This window comes from Camelus dromedarius, chromosome 3 (genome assembly GCF_036321535.1).
Source record: "Camelus dromedarius isolate mCamDro1 chromosome 3, mCamDro1.pat, whole genome shotgun sequence".
In the NCBI taxonomy this organism is placed as follows: Eukaryota; Metazoa; Chordata; class Mammalia; order Artiodactyla; family Camelidae; genus Camelus; species Camelus dromedarius.
In genome coordinates, this window is record NC_087438.1 from 67212680 (window position 1) to 67235327 (window position 22648).

The 22648-nt window shown below is 37.7% G+C and overlaps 2 protein-coding genes across 4 annotated transcripts in view; one reads left to right on the forward strand and one right to left on the reverse strand.

The window, feature by feature from the left end:
* CHD1 (chromodomain helicase DNA binding protein 1) overlaps positions 1 to 19979 on the reverse strand; it is a 72558-nt gene extending 52579 nt beyond the window's left edge. Inside the window, exons 1-2 of one of the 3 annotated variants that reach the window (XM_031448700.2) lie at positions 19540 to 19886; positions 17291 to 17488 (exon numbers count right to left, since the gene is read on the reverse strand). In XM_031448700.2, the coding sequence (XP_031304560.1) occupies positions 17291 to 17343 (53 nt within the window). In that variant the 5' untranslated portion in view covers positions 17344 to 17488; positions 19540 to 19886. Of the gene's footprint in view, positions 1 to 17290; positions 17489 to 19539 lie in introns of all 3 variants that reach the window. The other 2 variants (XM_031448703.2, XM_064482742.1) reach the window with 2 other exon arrangements.
* LOC105103228 (Y-box-binding protein 1-like) lies at positions 1605 to 3010 on the forward strand. The gene is given in 1 exon segment (XM_064482730.1): positions 1605 to 3010. A coding segment is annotated over 1 exon segment (948 nt). The 5' UTR covers positions 1605 to 1736; the 3' UTR covers positions 2685 to 3010.
* Positions 19980 to 22648: the final 2669 nt, after the last annotated feature.

Here is a 22648-nt window from a genome sequence, read left to right on the forward strand (position 1 = left end):
GATGAACCTAAACAAGCTTGCTGTGCCAAAGAACAAAATACTTAAAAAACAAAAAATGAAGAAAAACAAAACTTTATATAAAAGTCAACTTGAATGGGCTTCCACTGGCCAAATCTGATTTGAGTATCAAAACAGACAATAAGAGATTATTACCCAGTAAATAAAACAGGAATCCTCAAGTCCATGCTGATGATAGGAAGGCAGGTAGGAAAGACAGACAGACTTCATAGGAGGGCTCTGATAGAATTCTGAATGTCAACCAGTAATTGTGAACAGGGTAGTAGTGTTAGAAAATTACCATTTTGCAATCATCATAGAAAATATTGGTTCAAATAAAAATCACCATAAGATGCTAAATCAAGTGGGAAACTTTGGTGAGTAAGATTATCTGCACAGTCTCAAAGCATCTTCTCATGAATTGCTTATTAGCTGAAATAGGTAAATTAGAAACTGCAGTAGAAAAAACAGACAATCACCCTATCCTGGCAATCAAAACTAATAACACCAATAGGGACAGACAGACATTATGAGCCTCTCAATTTGATACCTTTGTGAAAGGCATTATCATCACTCACACAGTCCTCCAGCAAGGGGATGCAGAGTGTAGGGGATGCATAAATTGGATCAAATCATAAAAAAACATAAGACAAACCTAAATTAAGAAATATATTTAGGGAGGGGATGGCTCAGTGGTAGAGGGCCTGCCTAGCATGCACAAGGTCCTGGGTTCAATCCCCAGTACCTCCATTAGAAAATAAATGAATAAACCTAACTACCCTTTCCTGCCAAAAAATAAACAAAAATACTCCCCCCCCCCAAAAGAAAGAAAAGAAACAGAAAAAGTATATTAAAAATATATTCAATAAAATAACTAGCCTATGGCCTTTAAAATGCTTGTCATGAAAGACATAGAAAGAGGAAATGTTTCAGATTAAAGGAGATTAAAGAGACATGACAACCAAATCCAGTATTTAATTTTAAACTGAACCCTGTACTGAAAGATGACTGGGATGACTGACCAAACCGGAATAGACTAAAGATTAAAGTTTTACATTAATGTAAAATTTCCTGAACTTAGTAACTATACAGGGCTTACGTAAGGGAATTCCTTTGTTCTTAGAAAATATAAACTTAAGTATTAACACAAAAGGGGGCATGATTTTTGCAACTTACTCTCAATAATTCAGGAAAAATAAATATGTACTACACACATATCACGTGCGTATATATACATAGAATAAAAAGGAAATGTGGCAAAAAGGTAAAAATTAGTACATCTGGGCAAAGTTATTGGTACTATTCCTGCAACTTTTCTGTAATTTCAAATTACTTCAAAATTAAAATTTTAATAAACGAAATTTTTCCAATACCACAGCTTTTGTCACAAATATTTAAAATAGTGAAATCTCATATGCAGGTAGTAAAACGTACAAAAATGAGAAAATTTTAAAGCCGCTGATCTCAAATGCATATGAAACAAGCAAGTAAGTAAACATTCAGTGGTATGAAAAATAAAGTACCTAAAATCAGTCAATAAAATGGCCAAACTAAATATGTAAGAACTACATAAAGCTTTGCCTTAAGAAACATAGAAAGGAGTTCGATCGGTAGTGGGAGCGGAGAGCAGACCCCAGAGAGCCCTGAGCAGCCCCACCGCCGCCGCCGGCCTAGTTACCATCACACCCCGGTAGGAGCCGCAGCTGCCGCAGCCAGCCCCAGTCACCATCACCACAACCATGAGCAGCGACGCTGAGACCCAGCAGCCCCCCGCCGCCCCTGCCCTCAACGCTGCTGACACCAAGCCCGGCACGAAGGGCAGCAGCGGCCCAGGCGGCCTTACATCGGAGGTGCCTGCCGGCGGGGACAAGATCATCGCAACGAAGGTTTTGGGAACAGTAAAATGGTTCAATGTAAGAAACGGATATGGCTTCATCAACAGGAATGACACCAAGGAAGATGTATTTGTACACCAGACTGCCATAAAGAAGAATAACCCCAGGAAGTACCTTCGCAGTATAGGAGATGGAGAGACTGTGGAGCTTAATGTTGTTGAAGGAGAAAAGGGTGCAGAGGCAGCAAATATTACAGGCCATGGTGGAGTTCCAGTGCAAGGCAGTAAATACGCAGCAGACCGTAACCATTACAGACGCTATAGACGTCGCAGGGGTCCTCCACGCAATTACCAGCAGAACTACCAGAATGGTGAGAGTGGGGAAAAGAATGAGGGATCAGAACGCGCTCCCGAAGGCTAGGCCCAGCAGAGCCGGCTCTACCGCAGGCGGAGGTTCCCACCTTACTACATGCAGAGGCCCTGTGGGCGTCGACCACAGTATTCCAACCCTCCTGTGCAGGGAGAAGTGATGGAGGGTGCTGACAACCAGCGTGCAGGAGAACAAGGTAGACCAGTGAGGCAGAATATGTATCGGGGTTATAGACCACGACTCTGCGGGGGCCCTCCTCGCCAAAGACAGCCCAGAGAGGATGGCAATGAAGAAGATAAGGAAAATCAAGGAGATGAGACCCAGGGTCAGCAGCCACCTCAATGTCGGTACCGCCGCAACTTCAATTACCGACGCAGATACCCAGAAAACCCTAAGCTACAAGATGGCAAAGAGACAAAAGCAGCTGATCCACCAGCTGAGAATTCGTCGACTCCTGAGGCTGAGCAGGGCGGGGCTGAGTAAATGCCGGCTTACCATCTCTACCATCATCCGGTTTAGTCATCCAACAAGAAGAAATGAATATGAAATTCCAGCAATAAGAAATGAACAAAAGATTGAAGCTGAAGACCTTAAGTGCTTGCTTTTTGCCTGTTGACCAGATAACTAGAACTATCTGCATTATCTATGCAGCATGGGGTTTTTATTATTTTTACCTAAAGATGTCTCTTTTTGGTAACAACAAACGTGTTTAAAAAAAAAAAAAAGCCTGGTTTTTCTCAATACACCTTTAAAGGTTTTTAAATTGGTTCATATCTGGTCAAGCTGAGATTTTTAAGAACCTCATTTTTAATTTGTAATAAAAGTTTACAGCTTGACTTTTTCAAAAAAAAAGTCAACAAACTGCAAGCACCTGTTAATAAAGGTCTTGATAAAAAAAAAGAAAGAAACATAAAAATGTAAAAATACTAAGGAAGGGAAATCAAAGACCAACTGTAATAGAACAGCCGCCTCAGAAACTGCCAGTCTCTGAACTCAGAATGTCACCTTGTTCTCCTTAGTAACAGAAATCCCAGTGTTACGGTCCACCCTGTATAAAAAAAGCGCACAGCACAAACTCCCTGTAGCTATGTGTGGCTATTAAAGTTCTGACAAATGAGACATATGCAGAAATGTTGGGTTGTACTTCCCAGAAGGCTATTCAATAAGGGCTGATTCAGCTAGGAGATGCTCCCTTTTTTGGTCCTTTCAGATTTGCCTTGAAAATTTCCAGCTGTCTGACAGTAGGAAGAGCGCTTAAAATTCACATTTGCATAGGTTCTTTTAGTATAAAAGCCAATATGCTTTTCTAATATTCCCAAGGTTATGATAAGTCAATGTTCTTAATAACTTGAATGACCACAAAAAATTAATATTCTGTTCAGTAAGAAAGACATTAAATCCATTTTTAAATTGTTTTTTTTCCAAGTTAAGTTTTTAGGAGCTTTAGTGCAGCTATCATCAGTGGTTTACTACTTCCTTATGAGTTCCACGTAACTAAAATGTTACAATTCTGTATCTAGGGATCAGCTTAGAGAAATGCTTCTCAAACTCTAACCAACATCAAGATGATCATTCCGCTCCAATTTTTCAATTACATATGCCTGGGCCCAGTCCCATATCACATGGTGAAGCCAGCACCTTGCGGGGTTTAACGGCTTACCTCTGCTCTTAGCATAAAATGACTAAACTCTGCTTTCTGCCTACCTCTCTGATTTATCTTAAAACTACTTTCTTATCTCTATTCTGTACCCTAGTCTCACTGACTTCCTTCAGCCCTTAAATTTGCCATGCTTCCTCACCTCACAGCCTTGATATAAAGCAGCTCTCTGTACCTGGAAAATGTGCTAATCCTCATCCCACCTACCTGTAGATACACTCTGAAAATATATTTGTGAATAGTACCTCCTCATTACTTTTCATTTAAAAACATCATAAGCCAAAGTCTTTCACAGGAATTTTCTTATTTTTACTCCTGGTTTCTCTGACTCTCCTTTTCTTCATTTGGGTTTTTTCATCCTCCAAATCATCTAAATGAAAATTGCTTTGGGAAAAATAATTTTAAGAAGTTTTTCTTTGAAGAGGATCTGAAAACACTAGACCCACTTCCCATAGAGTCACAACTGTCTATTCTTAGTAGCACTGGTTCCTTTCGATGATGTATATGCTCTCCAATTCACTAGTCACCTCCCCTAAACAGATGTCTTATACCTGGACAGTTTCATTCATTTATTTTAGCTGTTTGGCCCTTATAGTACTTTTTCTTATTTATACTCTAATTAAGACAAATGTTTTAATATCTCCATAGCTTTCAAAATACTTTGATACTATATTCCATTTTATCCTCACAACAACAAAAAAAATCCTTGAAGGCACATACAAGGAGTTTTATGGACCATTTTCAGAGGAGACAACCCTTCCAGGGTCCCAGCTTTAAGGAAACTTAATTCTGTATTCAAATTAGTTCCAACATCAACCTCAGCCTCCTGTCTAGAGGGCCTGTATCCTTTCAAATCCCCTCTGTGTTGCCATGTTTGCTCAGAACTTACTAGGTGCTCCTTACTGCTCTTTAAGTTCCCTTCTGTTCCTGGCACATGAAAGTTTCCTCTAAAGTTCAGCTGTGCACCTACATTTTTCCCCTTTGCTCTGTATTATTTAGTATTTTCTTTCTTTTTTTTTAATCTCAAATCATTTTATTTTTAACTTGCTTTTTTTTCTTTTTCAGGTTTATTAGGTAGAATTATTACAGTTTGATTGCACATATACATTATATTGCATGTAAATACATAAATGCAATTATTGCACACTTTTTCCTTAGTTTACAGTATATGTACTGACCATTGTTTCTAAGAACAGATGTGTTTGTGGGTAGAAAGTGCTTTGGAGTGAAAGTCTTTGTTCACTCAGCACAGCATTATGACAGAATCGCAATACCTTTCTTTATACTTAACTCTCCACTCAAATCAGTCCTCTGAACTAAAAAAAACACTAATAAATATAATGGGTACTTGAGAATGATGTATTCTCAAATGAATAAACAAAGATTCTTCTAGATTATGAGGAAAAATATGCTTTTTATCTCAGGAATTGGAAACTAGTCTGCAATGGGATATAGAGGAAGAATGAGTAAAATAATGAATGACCTAAGAAAGTAGCAATGAGCAGCTGCTTTCCTTAACACCAACCAGATCACCAATAGAAGAAACTGGCCCTAAAAAATCCTGAAACAGATTAAAGTCAAAACAAAGTCATACTGACTATAATTCAATAAAAAAATGTTAAAAAGAAAAACAAAAGAAAGTCATACTGAAGTGGGTGTAGAAGTACTGAGAAGGAATGAAGAAAACATCTCAGAACAAAAGGACTAACACAGAAGAAAAAAAAAAAGACTGCATTAAACACCATATGTAATTAGACTACCTATATCAAAGGCTTAGACCAATGATTTCATCCTAACTCTATTATATAATTTATTCATTTATTTACTTTTATTCTTAGTATATAAGGATTTACTTTCTAATATATCCTATTTCCCTCCTTTTTCTTTCCTATTTTTTTTTAACTGGTAGAATTTAGACGAATTTAGCCTCTAGGGAGAAGAAGAAATGTTATAGGATACTCTGATAGATGGTAAACTAATTTTCCACAGATATATTACAATAGAGGATTGTGTGCCTGACAAATACAGTAATAAATACATAATCAAAGAACTGTATTTACTACTCTAAAGAACAAGCACACTACACTAAGTTCTCATTTTATTTCTTGATCCCTTCCTTAACTACTGCTTAATTGTCAATGCCATTAAAAAGGACTTCTTTGAGGGAGTTTTTGAAAGAATTTTTTGACAGACACTTGTGGGAAAACTCAGGACTAACTTGATGTTCTGAGGGTCAACCCTGACTTACTTTCTTCTAGCCTCCAACCCTTTCTTCTCGTTATACTTATATATGTACACTCATTAGATAAGTGTCAGGTTTCTATCACATAGAAATAACAAACATACTTAAGGATTACTGTGAATATTAAAAAAAAAAGGTATAAAGCATATTGTCTAATATATACTAGAAGCTATTAGAATAAAAAAAATTTTGACTTTTTTTCCTGAGTTCAAAATCAGAATCATTACTTTAAAGTTTGCTTTAGTAATACTCCTTTAATGTTTGTGCCCTATGAATGTTGTCTACTTGCCCCTCCTCACTCACCCAGTATCTACTTCCTATCTGCTCTTTGTTATTACATAACTGGCACTCCAGTTTTAAATAGCACATGCCCACCCAGATACAGATTATAGACTTCCCAGTATCTCTTTTCAGCTTGGGTGGCCATGTGAACATGTTTTGGCCAATGGAATATGGCTAGAAGTGATGTGAAATTTCTACATCTCAGCTTTAAACATGAACTGGTTTGCCTTAAATCCCCCCAATTCCCATCTTCCTGATGGCTGAAAATGCCAAGCACCGGAATAATAGAAGCCACATATTAAGGACAACCAAGCTGCTCCCACTAGCCAGAGTACCTGGATAACCTCAAGGGGAAGCACTCACTTACCTAATAATGAAAAAAAATAACTATTTTTGAGACCCTGTGTTTTGAGGACTCTAATATATATAGCATGTTAAGTGGTTCTCTAACTAATATGCTATAATAAGGTTTGTGCAATAAACATTTTTGAAATAACAAGTTTTATACATGTGTAATTTGAATTCATTTGATTATATCTTCACCTAAGAAGTACTGAGCAAGAGTTAGTACAAACAAAATGCCATGGGAAAAGTACAGCTTACGAGAATCAAAGGTATAAGGATTGATCAATTCCTGATTGAGGAACTAGAGATGGGGCAATTGAAATTAGGGGGCAAGGCTTCATGGAGGAAGTGATTTTAGAGCTAGTTATCGGTAGTATTCGTCACACTTTTCTCTCTGGAGAACACCTCTCTGAAGCAACTTATAAAATTTCTCACTCTAAAATTACCCCAAAACATCATATCCTTCATGTTACGCTCTCCAATTTCTCCAGGGACAGGTCATTGTTCTAGCCCACGTGTTCATAGAATTTTGTTCACATGTTACTAATAATTCCTTCATAATATTACAATTATGTTTATACATGTATCTCTCTTCTAACCACATCCTGGAATTCATTAAATTGGGGCCTTTATTTTATTTTTATAGACCATTATCACTTCAACAGGCCTAGAGAAACAATATAGAAATTCGTAGGTATTGAATACTTACAATTTAAAAAATTAGTGGCCAAAGGCAATGGCTTTTGAACTTTTTGAACCTTGAGTTATATAAATACATTTCATATCATGATGCAATACACCTATACACAGGTAAACATAACAAAAACCTGATGAAATACTCTAAAATGGAACACTATTTTCTATTCCAATTTATATTTATTCTCTTTCATTAAAAAAAAATCCATTATGACTCTAAGGTATTGATCTCACTAAAATATATTAGCCTAGAGCAAATTACTTAGAAAATGAGAAGGGTTCAGCTAGATCATGACTAAGATCAGCCCACCTTTAAATTCTATAAAATTACATTGTATTAAAATTTGTTATCTGCCTTATCATTTACTACAAGCCATAAAATAACTATCAAAGGTTTGAGAAAATCTGTATGGTTTCGAAAACCAGTTAGTGTCATTATTAGGTACTGAATAGCAAACAAAACAGCTCTTTTAGCATTCTAAATTATCAGAGACAAAATTTCACTTATAAAGTAAACTCTCCTTAAAGTACAGTATTATTCTATCATCTTAAAGTCTCTAACTGAATAAACGAGAATATAACTGCTAGAAACAGATGCTAGGAAAGGTAACATTTACCATGACTAATTTCAAAGATAGCTGAATCTTTAGTCATGTTGAATCTGAAAGAAAGACAGTAAACTGAAAAGTTCCTCTAGTAAGCATTCAGGGAATCAGATGAGAAATAAGGACTATGTCCATATGGAAAGTCACTAAGTAAGTTTTATAAAATACATAAGAAATCTGTTATTGAGTGGGAAGGGATAAATTGGGAGTTCGAGATTTGCAGATACTAACCAATATATATAAAATAGATAACAAGTTTATACTGTATAACACAGGGAACTATCTTCAATATCTTGTAGTAACTTATGGTGAAAAAGAATATAAAAACAAATATATGTTTATTCATGTATGACTGAAGCATTATGCTGTACATCAGAAATTGACACATTGTGAACTAACTATACTTCAATAAAAAATATATATAAAGAAATTTATTACAGTATTAATGATATGATTAAAACCTCTAATTCTATCATTTATAATAAGCAGGCAAACTTAATAACATTTATTTTTCCCCATTAGTACTACCTACCATGTAGAAGTCTAACACGTGTACAAATTATATGTTTCAAAACAATCTTCAAAATAACTGAGGGAAGGAGTAGTAAGTAGGATTTACAGAATAAACCAGATTGGCCATGAGATGAAATATACTGACGCTAGATGATGTATATATGAGGGTTCACTGTACTACTACTTCTGCGTATGCTTGAAATTATCCATGATTTTTAAATTAGCACAAACAATAAAATAAACATATACATTTAAGAGTTCAATTTTAAAGAAATTAATATTTGATTTGCCTTTTAAAAAAAGGCTTTAAAAATATTTATATGTTTTTTAATTACTTCAATGAATACTGTCACAAGAAAACAAAGTTCCCAGCACTATATGCTTTACTTTCTAACAAACTTATTTGTAATTTGGTATTTCATCACTCTGCATATAGCCATGGAGTGTGCTACACATAAGAACAACCTCCAATACTTTGAGTCATTTAGTTAAAAAAAGTGAAATGATCAATGTAAGAACAGTATAACTGAGATGAGCTACTGCACACTAGATCAATCCTTTGGTACAAAAATACATGCTAAAACTGGAATATGTAAGATTATTTACATTTTCAGGACTCATGTACAGCTAATTACAATTCTTATAAAATTTCAAGTCCAATTTCTTTTTATTAATTTTGTAATTCAGAACTGGGAATACTGCAGTAGTTGTATCAGATGGCAATAATCATATTATAATCTACTTCAAGCATAAAAACAAGAATAGCCTTCTTGGAGGAAATTTAGGCCAATTCTGCTCTTCTCCAATGGTCTCAATCCTTTACATAAAAACTCTTTAGCATAGTATTTATTGCCTTCTAACATCATTTTTCCTGGGTGTAAAAATTACTCTTTGCTTTTTCCTAAGCCTGTCAAAACACCTCACCACCATAAAAGCCACATTACCAGGACTTTTAACATGCATAAAATTTAAGTCTACCAGGGTTTTAAACGCTCTCTCAAAAACAAACCAAAAAACCCCACAAAACTTTATTCTGATATTGGGCTTGATGTAGAGATTAACCATTTGTCTTATGATCAAACTTCTGTCTCCTACTTTTGAACTGCTTGCTGCAGACTGTTCTCTCTTTGTATTTATGATACCCATCTGATACTACAAATATTTAACACTTAGTCTCTTTCTTGATTATATGCTTTAAAGAATCTCAGAGTTTAGCATCTGATGGTATCCACTACTTAGTAGTTGCCCAACCATCTAGGTAAGTATCTGAAGACGACAGAGAACTGTATTTCTGAAAGCAGTTAACAGGAGAGATGTGAACAGTTAATGGGAACAGTTTTCTGTAAGAAGAGTTTCCCACAATTTTTGTGCCTTATACCTCAGCTCTGATAGATATTGTAGACAGTGGATCCCAGAAGCCAGCACTGTTTAATCAGAACTTTTCATGTCTCTGTATGTTAATCTCAATAACTTAGATCTCAATAGATAAAGAAATTTTCAAGTTCAGGTTAGCATTTGTTTAAAGCTGACTTCTAAGCAGTCACCTCATGTCACAGTGACAGATAATATACTCCTAATTATAAAAAGCAATTTTCTCAGACGTTCATATACGAGAACTTGATTCTAGTACAAAAGATTTCTAGAGCCCCTCTTTCAAACCAGTGGTTCTGACCAACCCATTCACATGGGTAATACACACCCCCCACCCAATGGGTATCTCTCAATACATGTAGTGTTTATTCAGCTCCTCTTTCTTTCTCCTTCCTCCACCTGGGACTAAACCATTTAAAAACTTCAGTGCAACACTGAATAAACCTCAGGGTAAAGAACTGCAAAGCTAAAGATGTCCAACACATTCTCTGTATTAGGGAACTTGTACTTATTTATTGCACTTCTATATTTATTTATTGTAAAATCCTTCCTCTCCATCATGCTTCTGAAGATATATCATTTGTTTTTCATTTCTTCCCAAATCACATCATTTCTCATCATTGTTAAAAGTTAAAAGTTAACTTTAGTTAAAGAGTTAGAGAGCTCCATGAAAACTTCCCATATAGCCCATTACCTCACTCTAGTAATTTGCCCAGTTCCATTTTCTATGCAACCCCATGAGTTTGAATATACTCACTTCCTTGGTTGTGTATTTAAACCTGGCTATTCCATTATCACCTTTAGGTCAAAATAATCTTTCTTCAACTTAATCTATAATTTTAAAACATGGCAAGATACTGAATGACTCCAGGTGAATAGCTTCATATATATGCATGTAAATTTAACATGCCTACACATCTCCTGGGAATCTTGTTAAAGCGAAAATTTTGATTCAGTAGACCTGGGACACAAAGGGGAACTTTTAGGATGAAACTTTTCATTCTGTACAGTACTGGTGTAGAGGATAAATGAATCTATGCATTTATCAAAACCTATAAAACTGTGTACCGAAGTAAATGTAACATAAGCAAGTCTAAAACATCAACTCATGTGGCTGAGGATCCCAGGATGGAATGCAAACTGTGACATTCATCTAACTTTGTTACAAATTAATGACATAACCATTGAAGGGGGATGGAGAGGAGGAAAGTTACCTTGAGTAACTTTGGAAAACAAGGTTTTGACTAGAAACTATAAGGCTAAATACAATAGGAACTGTACACTGTACATAAACACTATAATTGGTAAATTTGTTTCTTCTGGGAGTATGGCCTAAAAATTCCGAAACTGCTTCATTTATACACTGAGGTTGAAGTGCATGCATGGTAGATGGTAGATGGTAGATGGTAGATGGTGGGAGTCAGGTTTGTCTCTATTGGAGAGGAAGGTTAGGATGAATCCTGTAGTTAGGATCTAATTCTGAATAGGATTAGAGTTGGAGACAACAGTACAAACTACTGTTACCTTAACATGTATACAGATGGACAGATATAGAAATTACTAACAACTATAGATATATGTATGTGTGTGTGTGCGTACATATATATAGGCATAAACTAGCTCTGTATGTTCTGTGTACTGAGAGGACCTAGAAGCAGCAACACCTGAGTAGCAACTCAGCACCAAAATCTTAGCTTCTCATACTCTTTTCTCCAATAAAGTAACCAGGGATCTTTGGAGAAATAGCTGATTTTAGGGCAAAAGAATGGGAGTGCATTAAAGAATATGGAAGCCAACTTGAAAGAGAGTTCCTAATAGGCAAGGCTAAAACAATCTGAGCAACAAAATTAACCTGTTGGATTATAACCCAAAGTATAAAATACACATAGGTCCATGCTTATATAAGTGAATGACTGAATTAATGAAGAAGAAATCACTTCTTTGCAGAAGAATTCCATTTAATATTATGTAAATACTCCCTGACAGCAGGAGACAGAACTTAATTTTCACCCACCTCACCACTTACCACATCCCGTGAGAGTGGGCTAGAAATAGTGACTTGCTTCCAAAGAAAACAGTGTGGAAAGGGAAAAACAGTAACTTTGCAGTGGAGAAACACGGTAAATACTCTCTTGGCCAAGAGATAAAGGTTAATATCGTCAGTAACATCAAGTGGATATTATGCTCCCTACATGATGTGATCAATAGAGCACTTCATCTCTGTGATATTCTTCCTAATAATTGGTAACTAATAACTCTAGTTTATCCTAACAAAAAAAGTAGACAAATCCAAATTGGGGACCATTCTACAGGATACCTGGCCAGTACTTCTCAAGACTGTTAAGGAAATTAAGGAAAGACTTAAACTTTCACAGATAAGAAGACACTGGGGACAGCTAACAACTAAATGCAATATGGTACCCTGGATTGAATCCTGGAAAGGAATGAGGGCATTAATGGAAAAACCAATAAAATCCAAGTAAAGCCTGGAGTTTAGACTTTTAAAAGGAGTATAAACTTGGTTTCCCCTTCTGGAGAGTGGGAATCATAGCACTTCACACATCACAGGAGTTTCATAAGGATAAGCTATGATAAATTCATAAATACACCATGCACTATGCACACCATGGCTTAGAGTAAGAGCTCCATATTTATTGGTTGTCATTATTACTGTTTCTAGAGAAATGAAATCTATCCAGCGTCTTGCTGCCATGGCATGGCCTATGACAAAGTTCTCTGGGGGTTCCCAGAAAATAAAAAACATGTGTCATAGTAACAACATCAGTAATGATAAAAAAAAGTGGCAAGCTGGTGAATGACTCCAGTCAAACAGCTTCATATAAATGCATATAAATTTAGTATGAATACAAATCACTTGAGAATCTTTGTTAAAATGAAGATTCTGATTAAATAGGTCTGGGGTGGGGTCCAAGGTTGGACATTCTGAACAACTCCCAGGTGATGCCAATGTTTCTGGCCCAAGGACCACACCTGGAGCTGTAACTTTTCTATTTCTGTAATATTTTTAAATTATTTAATAAAAAATGCAAAAAAAAAGTTTTCACCATCAATTCTATATGTCTTCATCACAAATACTCATATTTTTAAACATAGAACTGTACCAGCTACAATGCACAAGTCATCAAGATCTTAAATAAGCAATGACCTAAGCAATATAAAAAAGGGGCGACTGCACATTAATGTTTGTCCCCACATTATCTCATGTCTATGTAAATAAAAGTAATGTCTTCAAAAGTCAAGTCACATTTGATTCTCTTATCCTTACCAGTTAAAAATTAGTCTAAGTGTATTACAGTAATCTAGATTAGCCACAAAATCCTAGGAAGTTCTGTGAAAATCTTAATTCAGTGAATTCTGTTTGGATAGAGTAACCTATTACCAAAGCTCCTGCTTAACAGTTTGAGTTCTCAAAGCGTAAGAAAGGATCTTAGATTCAGTAGCATGTACAAGATATTTCATGAAAGAAAAAATAGGAAAAGATAATGAAAGCATCGAGAAATAGGGTTCAACAAAAAATGAGACGTAAAAGAGTCATACTTTCCTGCAATTAATGACATCACAGGAAATTTAAAAAACCAGTTTCCTTAACTAAATGATCTCTAGCCATTTTGGCTTTGTGATATCACATTTTCCTGTCCTCCTTAAAATGCTCCTAGCAGAAATTTTGGAAATTTATGAATAAACTGACCCTTTTTAAAAAAAACTCTTGAGAAAACTTGAAAGTAAGCTCAGGAAACACCATTTTAACTGGTATTGCCTTTAGAAATAGTTCAGATTTATTTATTAAAAGAAACTGATGTTGATGGAAAGAAATATTTCTGGTGTGTGTATACATGAAAGCAATGTTTCCAAAAATGGTACACCATAGTTGTAAACAGGACATTAACACATATATGGTGAAAAACATGGCCCTGTGTTCAAATAAATTTGGAGTTGGTGTTCCTTAACAGTCCATTTAGACTATCGGGCTTCTTTCTTAAAGCCTTTAAAAAGGCTTTTAGAGACTCTAAATGTCTAAAAATGAGGTTTTCATTTAGAACATTTCCATTGGTCATATTTCCTACTCACTGCCTACCCAAACACTACAGGGTGAGATCCAAAGATTCCTGAAGCATTAAAACAATTAAAATATTTTCAATAAGCCAAAGAAATTTAATTGCAACAGAGGTCCTCTAAGTAAATATAAGTATGTTAAATCAAGCATTGTTAATGCTATAAAAAACTATAATGAATCAAGAAAAATAATTCTTTTTAGAATCAGGTCAACAAAGTTCAACTGCCAGCTCTAGATCAATTCTAAATTGTTAAGACCATTATAGCACATCAACAATTTCCCTCACCCTGTAAGACTTTTTCAAGAGCATAATACACAGACTAAAGTGATTAAATTTTCAAATTTACATTATTGAAAACTTAATCTACAGCAAGCAAAATTCTTCTGAGTATTAAGCATTTATCATTCATCCAAAAATTAGCAAAATGTAACCATGTATTTCTGGTCTTTACCCATAAATCTATTCCTGGACAAATAATCATTCAAGAGAACTTTAAAATGAAAAATATCTAATCAGGATCTGAAAAACTTCATTACAAATAACAACAGAAATCACACAGCTGGGAACTGATGCTTTGAAATCTTCTGATAGTATCTTTAGAAAGCTTAACTTCAGTTATATAATAAACTTTGTGCTGAGCTGAAACTTATGTACAGGTGCATCCTGACCCACATTTCTTAGTAAATACGTTTCAAAATTGTCAGTTAGAGCATAGCCAGAGACATTTTCCTATGTATTCTGCTCCCTTTCAGTCCATGGTTATAGAAATGTTTTCACATTAAAAAAAAAATTTTTTTTAAAGTAGACAGCTAATTATATCAACTAAAAATGCCAAATGACTTCTTAATTCTTTTTCATTTCACAAATTTCCAGAAAGAAAAGAAAATCTGAAGCAAAAACACATCTAAAAATTCTATCAATAACAATCAAATTATACCTTAAAAATTCCAATTTATATCTGATTTACAAATATCAATTTTAAAAGAGCATATTTTCCCCTCATTACTCTATATTAATATACACAGTTATAGTAACTTTTTGTTTTTTGCAAGAAAATCCCTGTATCTATAAAGTTGACCTCCTCACTCTTCCTTCTCTATACTGCCTTGTTGATGAAAGCTTTTGGTAGGTGTACGCTAAGGGTTAGTAATAACATTGGAAGAAAGGAAAAGAATAGCTTAACAGCAGTAAGGAAGAAAATGAAAGGAAAATAGAAGCAGGCCTCCTTCCTTCTGATAAACACCAAGGCAACTGCAAGAACTAGATAACTCGACAGTCACACTGCTCAAAAGTACATAAAACCTATATAGCAGAAACAATGACTCAGAATAATCAGAGAATATACTTTGCAATTATTTAAAATGAATATGACTTGTAAAAGATTCCTTTAGTAAATCTGTTTTCACAGGATTAACTTTTTTCATCTATACTATCAAATTTGACTAACTACTCCCCTTCACTGTAGATGTGGCAACAACATAAAAGATTACTGGAACAGGTAAGGGGTCAGAATATAACAGCACGTGATCTCACTACATACTCAATTAGAGGATTTACTCTCAAGAGTCTTATTTCACATTTTGTGGGTAGTTTGGTTCCTGTTATTTCCTCTAAATATTTCTACCTATGAACCATTTCATTGCTCATTAATGAATAAGAGAATGTGGACAATACGACTCTTCTATCTATGTACTTACTATAGTCAATATTTACCTGTAGAGATTTAACTCAAAGCTGAGATTCAAGTCTTCTAATTTAGCTCCTCAACTCTGATGCTTACAGTCAAACTCTGTTGTCTGAAATCCTAATACACTTCATAAATTAAATGCTAAGACAAAACTTCAAAATCACTTAATTCAACTCTCCTTCCTTTACAGTTGAGAAATCATTCTGAGAACTAGTTATGGCAGAGACAGAGTCAACTTAGGCTTTGTAATTCCTAGAGTTACCAATACTTGTTCAGCTAAATCAATCTGCTTTTCATACTGTTCCTTTTTTCCTATGATGTTCTTGTTATTCAAAGAAACTGTGAAACTGATAAAGTATACCAACCACAACCAGAAAATTCCAAGTCTCAGGTCAAATACAGATACCCATGTTTCATTTTCTATCCAACATTTTTAAGTCCTCCTAACTGGCAAAACTTTCCTGTTCTTTTTTCTTAACATTTCTCCATCACTGTATTAATGTTTCAGTTACAAAGTATTATATGTGACATAAAACATGATGCTAATTATAATACAGGCTGTTCATTTTATCAGAAACTATTTTAACCTTTACATGTAGCATCTCACTTAATCCTCAACTTTAAATAAGGTAAGTAATATTGCAACCTCCACTTTGTAAGTACCAAAATCAAGGCTTTAGAGGTTAAAAAATTTGCTCTAATTCAGCCAGTAAGGAGTAAAACTAGGATAAGTAATCAGGCAGTCTGACTCCAATGTACATATTCCTGATCTCTACATTTGTTAACCACATACAACTACATGCACTGTATTATTAATATGCCCAGTAACTTAAAATTTAGGGGCTAGAGAAGAATTTAAAGTCTTTGTATTTGAAGAGGATTCTTACACGTTAACATGGTTTATTCCCATAAACCATATCTTCTTTGCAAGTAACAATTCTTAATTCATTCATATATAATTAAAACTCAAATTTGAAAAGAAAGTAAGGGGAAAAAAGGATTGCAGCAGTATTTTAACAGCAGTGTCAGATCAGCAGTGTCCAAAAGAACTTTTTGCAGTAAAAGAAATGTTTTCTGTGCAATCCGTCACAGTAGTCACTAGCCACATGTGACTATTCAGCACTTCAAATATGTCTAATATGACTGACTTTTGAATATTTTGTAATTTTACTTAATTTAAATTAAAATAGCCACATGTGGCTAGTCACCACTACATTAGACAGCACAGGTGTAAGAAGATAAAATGCCAGGAAAAAAATGAGTAAAGAAATTCTTATTGCCTTTATTTGGAGAGTGTACTAACATCAAATTAATTTAAACGTCTTTTTTTTTTTAAACTTTCTCTAGCTTCAATTATTAACCCAAACGATACAAACGTTCAAAAAGATTTAACTAAACCAGATATTCCACATTTAAATTTTTGTGTATCTCAACGGGAAAAAATAATTAAAAACCTGTATTTTCAAAAAGCTTCATGTATTAGAAACTTTTTACTCTTTGGATAGCTAAGAGGGAATCTGAATCTCAAAACTCTGCCACCTGTTAGAAAAACTATGAAGACTCACACCAGTTTTCAATTCTTTTCATAATAAATACTTGATAATAAAGTGCTTACCTTGATTCTCCACTACTGTTTCTAACACTTTCTTCATCACTATGTCCATTCATTGTAAATATCGAGGTTTTAAAACAAAAAATAAATCTTCCCAGTTTAAAAGATGAATATAAATACTGACTCCTCTTTGAATATCAAAAATTCACAGATGAATTTTCTTCAACATTCACAGGTTTCCTGGAACCCTTTCTGACTCACCTAAAGAAAAGATATTAAGAAAGTAAGAAAATTTCCTGTAGAGATAAAGGTAAGTCCATTTAGAACTTATACAAATTTACCTAGGCCAATTAACTTAGAGGTGCTAAGGAAGGGGTAGAGGGCTTTTTATCACAATACGTAGGCTTCCACCAACTTACATTCTTAACTACTTAATAGAATTTAGCATACCACTATTTATTTTTAACAGAAAAAATTAAAATATTTGTAGAGTGATAAAACTTTTAGACTAATAGCAACTGTGTGTGTATATATATATCACACATTATAGGCACAAATAACTAAGGCCAATTGGTAGTATAAAACACATACATACATCCCGAGAAGAGAACATGGAGACTTACTAGATATTTGGTCAACAAATGAAGGGGGGGAAAGGTTACCTTTAACAAGCACTAACTCCTATTACCAAAAACTTCATATACTAGAGTGAGGTAAAGTTTTGAAAACGCTCACACGAGAACAGGAGAATAAAAGGATAGCATATAATCTTAGCCAAAAAAAAAAAAAAGTACAGGTCAAAATAAATGTGTTCTTTCACAGGTAAACCGGTGGCGGGGTTTTAAGAATTAAACAATATACATACAGTTTGCATTTGCAGAGATTCCATTGGGGGAAAAAACGCTAATAGACTATACACTATGATTTTTAAGTAAGGGATTTGGGGCAAAAATCATGGACCAATACACATTTCCACCTTTCAAGATTTGAGCACAACACTGGAGAGTCACCTACAAGCCATCCACGAATAAACAAAGGCGATCTCTGGCAGGGGAGGGAGAGGAAGAAGCGGGGGAAGGAGACGTCAGATCCTTCCCCAGCCAGAAAGTACCGACACAGACGACTGAAAGCAGAGCTGCCCTCCGACCTCAGCAAAGAATTCACTCCTACGATTATTTCCATTCCACAAAAAAAGAGAGGGGAAACAGGCTGCTGCCAATTCAATCATAGCAAACTCTGCATCTAGAAGGGGATTTTAAATCTCCAGAGACTACAGTTGAGGAGACTTTACAAGAACTGTTATCTAAAAATTATTCCAAGCAATTTATTCCTGATGTTAAATGTTAATCCCAACTAGTCAAAGAGCCTTACTATTAAGCAATTAGATCTTAAAAAGCTAGGTACTCTAACAAACTGCCTCTTTCCCGAAAAATCTCTTTTTAGAAAGTTTACTCCTCTTTACGTTCCTTTCTTTTCACCTTCCTTTTGCCCCTCAAAATGGCTTTCTCTGTACTTTGTAACTTCCTTTTCCCCCTATCCTTCGTCTCAAAGTTAAATCCTCTTTCCCATATTCTTCTTACCACCTAAGTTCTGAAGCTCCAAAAGCTTGCAGTTCTCTCCTGCGGGTTCAAGCGTCTTAACAATGACTCGCCCTAAATCGTTAAGTCTCTTCAATCCGCCTCTTTGCCTCGTCTTTTAACAGTTGCTTTACTCCTTCTAAGTTTTCAAAGCGGTACTCGAAAGGAGGTGGGAAACCTTCCTCCTCCCTCATCCGTCCGTCGCAGCAGAGCTCCAATCAGCCTCCCAAACCCCTCCGGTCCACCTCAGGGCCTCCATCTCAGTCCCGGAGTCTCCCTTCCCGCCTCAAACTTCCCACAGACCTACCCCACGCCCTCCCGGGCCGCCGCCCCCTCCCCCTTCCCGCCGCTCCCCACGTGCTGAGAGCCCGGGTCGCAGCAGGACTCGTGCACCGGCCAAGCGCGCCGCTCGCGCCTCGCAGCTCTCCCCTCGCGGCCCGGCCAGACCCCCGCCGAGGAGGCCTGGGCTCCACCACCAGCTAGCTGCACGCCCGTTCGACGAGAGGATGCGCTCCGCCGCGCCGGCTAGTGCTCACCACTCACACGCCCCCTGCGCTCCAAGCCCGGCGGCCGCCGCCGCCGCCGCCGCCGCCGGCCCTCGCAGAGCCGCCCGGGCCTGTGCCGGGAGTCCGGTCGCTGGGCCGCCTCCCGGCCACCGCGCCGCCCCCGCCCTCCGCCTGGCAGGCTCCCGCCCTCCCCGTCACATCCTGACCCGCCAGCCGCCCCCTTTCTTACCGGCGGGCGTGCAGGCTTCGCGGGGCGGAGGGAGCCGACTCGACCGGCGGCCTCCTCCGCGCCCGGGCCCGCGGTCTCCGCGCCGAGTGAAGTCCTCGGGCTCCGGGCGTCTTGGGGTAAGCGGGAGTCCGTGAGGGGGAGGGGGAAGGGGAAGGACGCGGAGGGGAAGGGGAAGCCCCGGCCCGTGCCTCCAACGCGCGATCCCCTGAGGAGCGGATCCAACAATCAATTCATTATTGAAGCACCAACGGCAGGCACAGGAAAAGCAAGAAATAACGAGTCGTCGTCGCCGCCGCGGCCACGCGCGCGCTCCCGCCGCTTATCGGCTCCCGGCAGCCGCCATGACGCCAAGAGAGCAAGCTCAACCGTCTCCGTCGTAGCCGCCACCGCCGCCACCGAGGTCGCCGTCGCCTCCGCCTCCCGCGCGACGTCAGCTTCTCTGCTCACTCCCCTTCCCCACTAGGCGCTAGGCTAGTGAGCGGGCGCGCGCACGCTGGCGCGCGGACGTTGGACGGGCTACGTTTTGGAGTCGTGGGGCGTAGGAAAAAAGCAATTGGTGCTGTGGCGGGGCGGTGTGCGTGTGCGCGCACGCGCCCTGATGGGAACGCGCACGCCGGCCGCGCAGAGGCTGCTGGACTGTGGCTACGGCCGTGGGCCGCCTATCCTTCCTCGGGCTCTGTGTCTTAGCGGCCCGGCGTTGAACCCCGAGAAGTGGAACCTGCAGGCTCGCTCCGTGCGGGTATGGACGCTACTGTCACTTGGAACGGTTGCGCAAGGACGTCGCGACCGAGAGTTTGAGAAGGAACTAGGGAAACAGGGGTGGGGAGATGCTGAAGACTGACGGGGCTCGGGGAGCCGCGGAAGGGCCGTGCTGGATTAGCCGAGGGGGCGGGGCTGTGCTCTGGGTCGGGTCGCCCAGGCCTCTACCCGCAGCTCCTCCGGGCCCCCGGCCAGGTCTGAGCGCCAGTCTGGAGGGGCGGGGAGGGGGTTGCTGCGTCACACCGGGCAGCCTGGGAACCCAACTGTTGGGCAATTGTGGTCACCTTTCGCCGCCTCCTACGCTGAGGCGACCTGAGACAAAGGCTCCCTCGAGGACCTGAAGTCCTGTACGAGCCGGGGACCTGAAGAGGCGGAGAAAAAGCAGAGACAGAGTCTTTGACACCCTGTGACACTTCTTAATTCATTTGTGGGTAGCTCCTGCCCTGTTCAGGAAAAAACTTTCACCCTTTCTAGGTCCCTCCCTGGAGGGCAGGGTGGAGGGTGCGGTACCAAATCGCAACAAAAATGCAACACGAGGGAAGTTAGTAACTGTCTCAGTTTAAGGTGCTGCAATTTAGTTGACGGTTTCTTTCATAACTATAACTGCGGGCCTCAGTTACAACCCTTTAGATCTGTCGAAGGAAACACTATCTTTTCAAGCACGATGGTGTCCCGCTTCACTCTTTTTGAAACTATTTAAAATCAAAATCCATTTACGGTTCGTTGTTTTTCTCGTCCACAGATCAGTCTTGAGTCACTCTAGATTAATGGTCATTTTTGAAACTTTCTAATCCCATTTTTTCAGTTTCCAAGCCAAATGAGTTTAAATGCAGTAGCTGCATTCCCAAAATAATTATTTTCACCTGTGGGAAACATTCAAGTTTTAGTCTAGTAGCTGTTTGAACAATTTGGTTCAAACCCCTCAAAAAGATCTCCAAACATATTACCAAATATGTACTCACATATAAGAAGGGTATACCCACCCTTGGGGAATAGAGGACAGCAAACAGGTACACAATGGTCTTAAAAAGTGTATGTCTGTGATCAATGAATAGTGAAAGACCACCGTAGTTTGCAAAACGATCTGTGCACAGCCTCTTTGTTTCCCTCTCCTTTTCTCTAGTTATTAATAGCTATGAAATTGAGGTGTGGGGTATAATAAGACCTTACAAATCTCCATCTCTGAAGACCCTAGAGATAGGAACTAAGTGCTAATTTTTAATACTGTGTAAAGTCTTCCATTTTAACTATCCTACGTTTTATGATTGTCTTACAGAAAGGATTACTGTATGGACTTGATCTGTTTTGTATGTTTTCTGAAAGCATGTGTCAAATCTTTTTAAACTATTGAGTTGCCATTTGGGTGTGATACATACAGTACATATACTCTCTAGACACTTTTTTTGCAGAAAAAAAATCTTGCCAAATTTGTAACAAAATACTGAACTGGAGATTTATATTTTTAGTAAAATCATAATATACTTCATGACTCCACAGATTTTTAAAATGACTGTTGAAACTGGAGAAATACAAGGTAAGTGGAAAATTGGAACAATCTTGCCAGTTCAGTTTTTTAAAGTCATTTGATAAATAAGACAAAAGTATTTTTTGACCATATTTCATCTGCACAATTAAATTCTCAGTTTCACTTTGTTTGAATAAACTATGTATGTATACTTTTTGGTACTAAAAACAATATACAAACAGTAGATAATCTCAACATACGACTAGCAAAAATTACTGCTAAAAATTAACATCAACCAGAAGGTCTTTATCACTATCTAATTTTCCATTTGGGAAATTTCTTATTCTTTGAAAAGAATATTACTTTTAGAAGATCTAGGACAACACTTTGTGGGTCCTTCATTCTGATGTGCTCTGCTGGAACTAGTTACTGGTGGGTATCCTTAGGTGGAGATAATTGAGAACCACTTAACCCAGAATTGTGAGATGTGCATCATAAAGACAAAGACAATTCTTGCTTTTCTGTTAATGTTTTGGGTGCTAAGATAGGATTTTAAATTCTGTAATTATGTTCTTGTTGATTAGAGAATTTGCATACAAAAAGTTGCTAAACCAATCAGAACAATATTAAAATACTCGACTCTCAATCCATGACATCATTCCCCAGGTTTTTGCCAGAAAGAGCTCTCCAAATATGATACTTAAATTTATCATGTCCTCTATAAACAGAACTCATGAAATCCCAAGAACCTTACAGTGAAAATTTACTTTACATTTTCTATTTTCTTAATCATAAAAATCAGAGGAGCTGTGGTTCCAGTGTTGGACTGGGGCAGGGGTCAGTCACCTAGGAAATTTTGTTCTAACTACACATGCCTGTCACTCC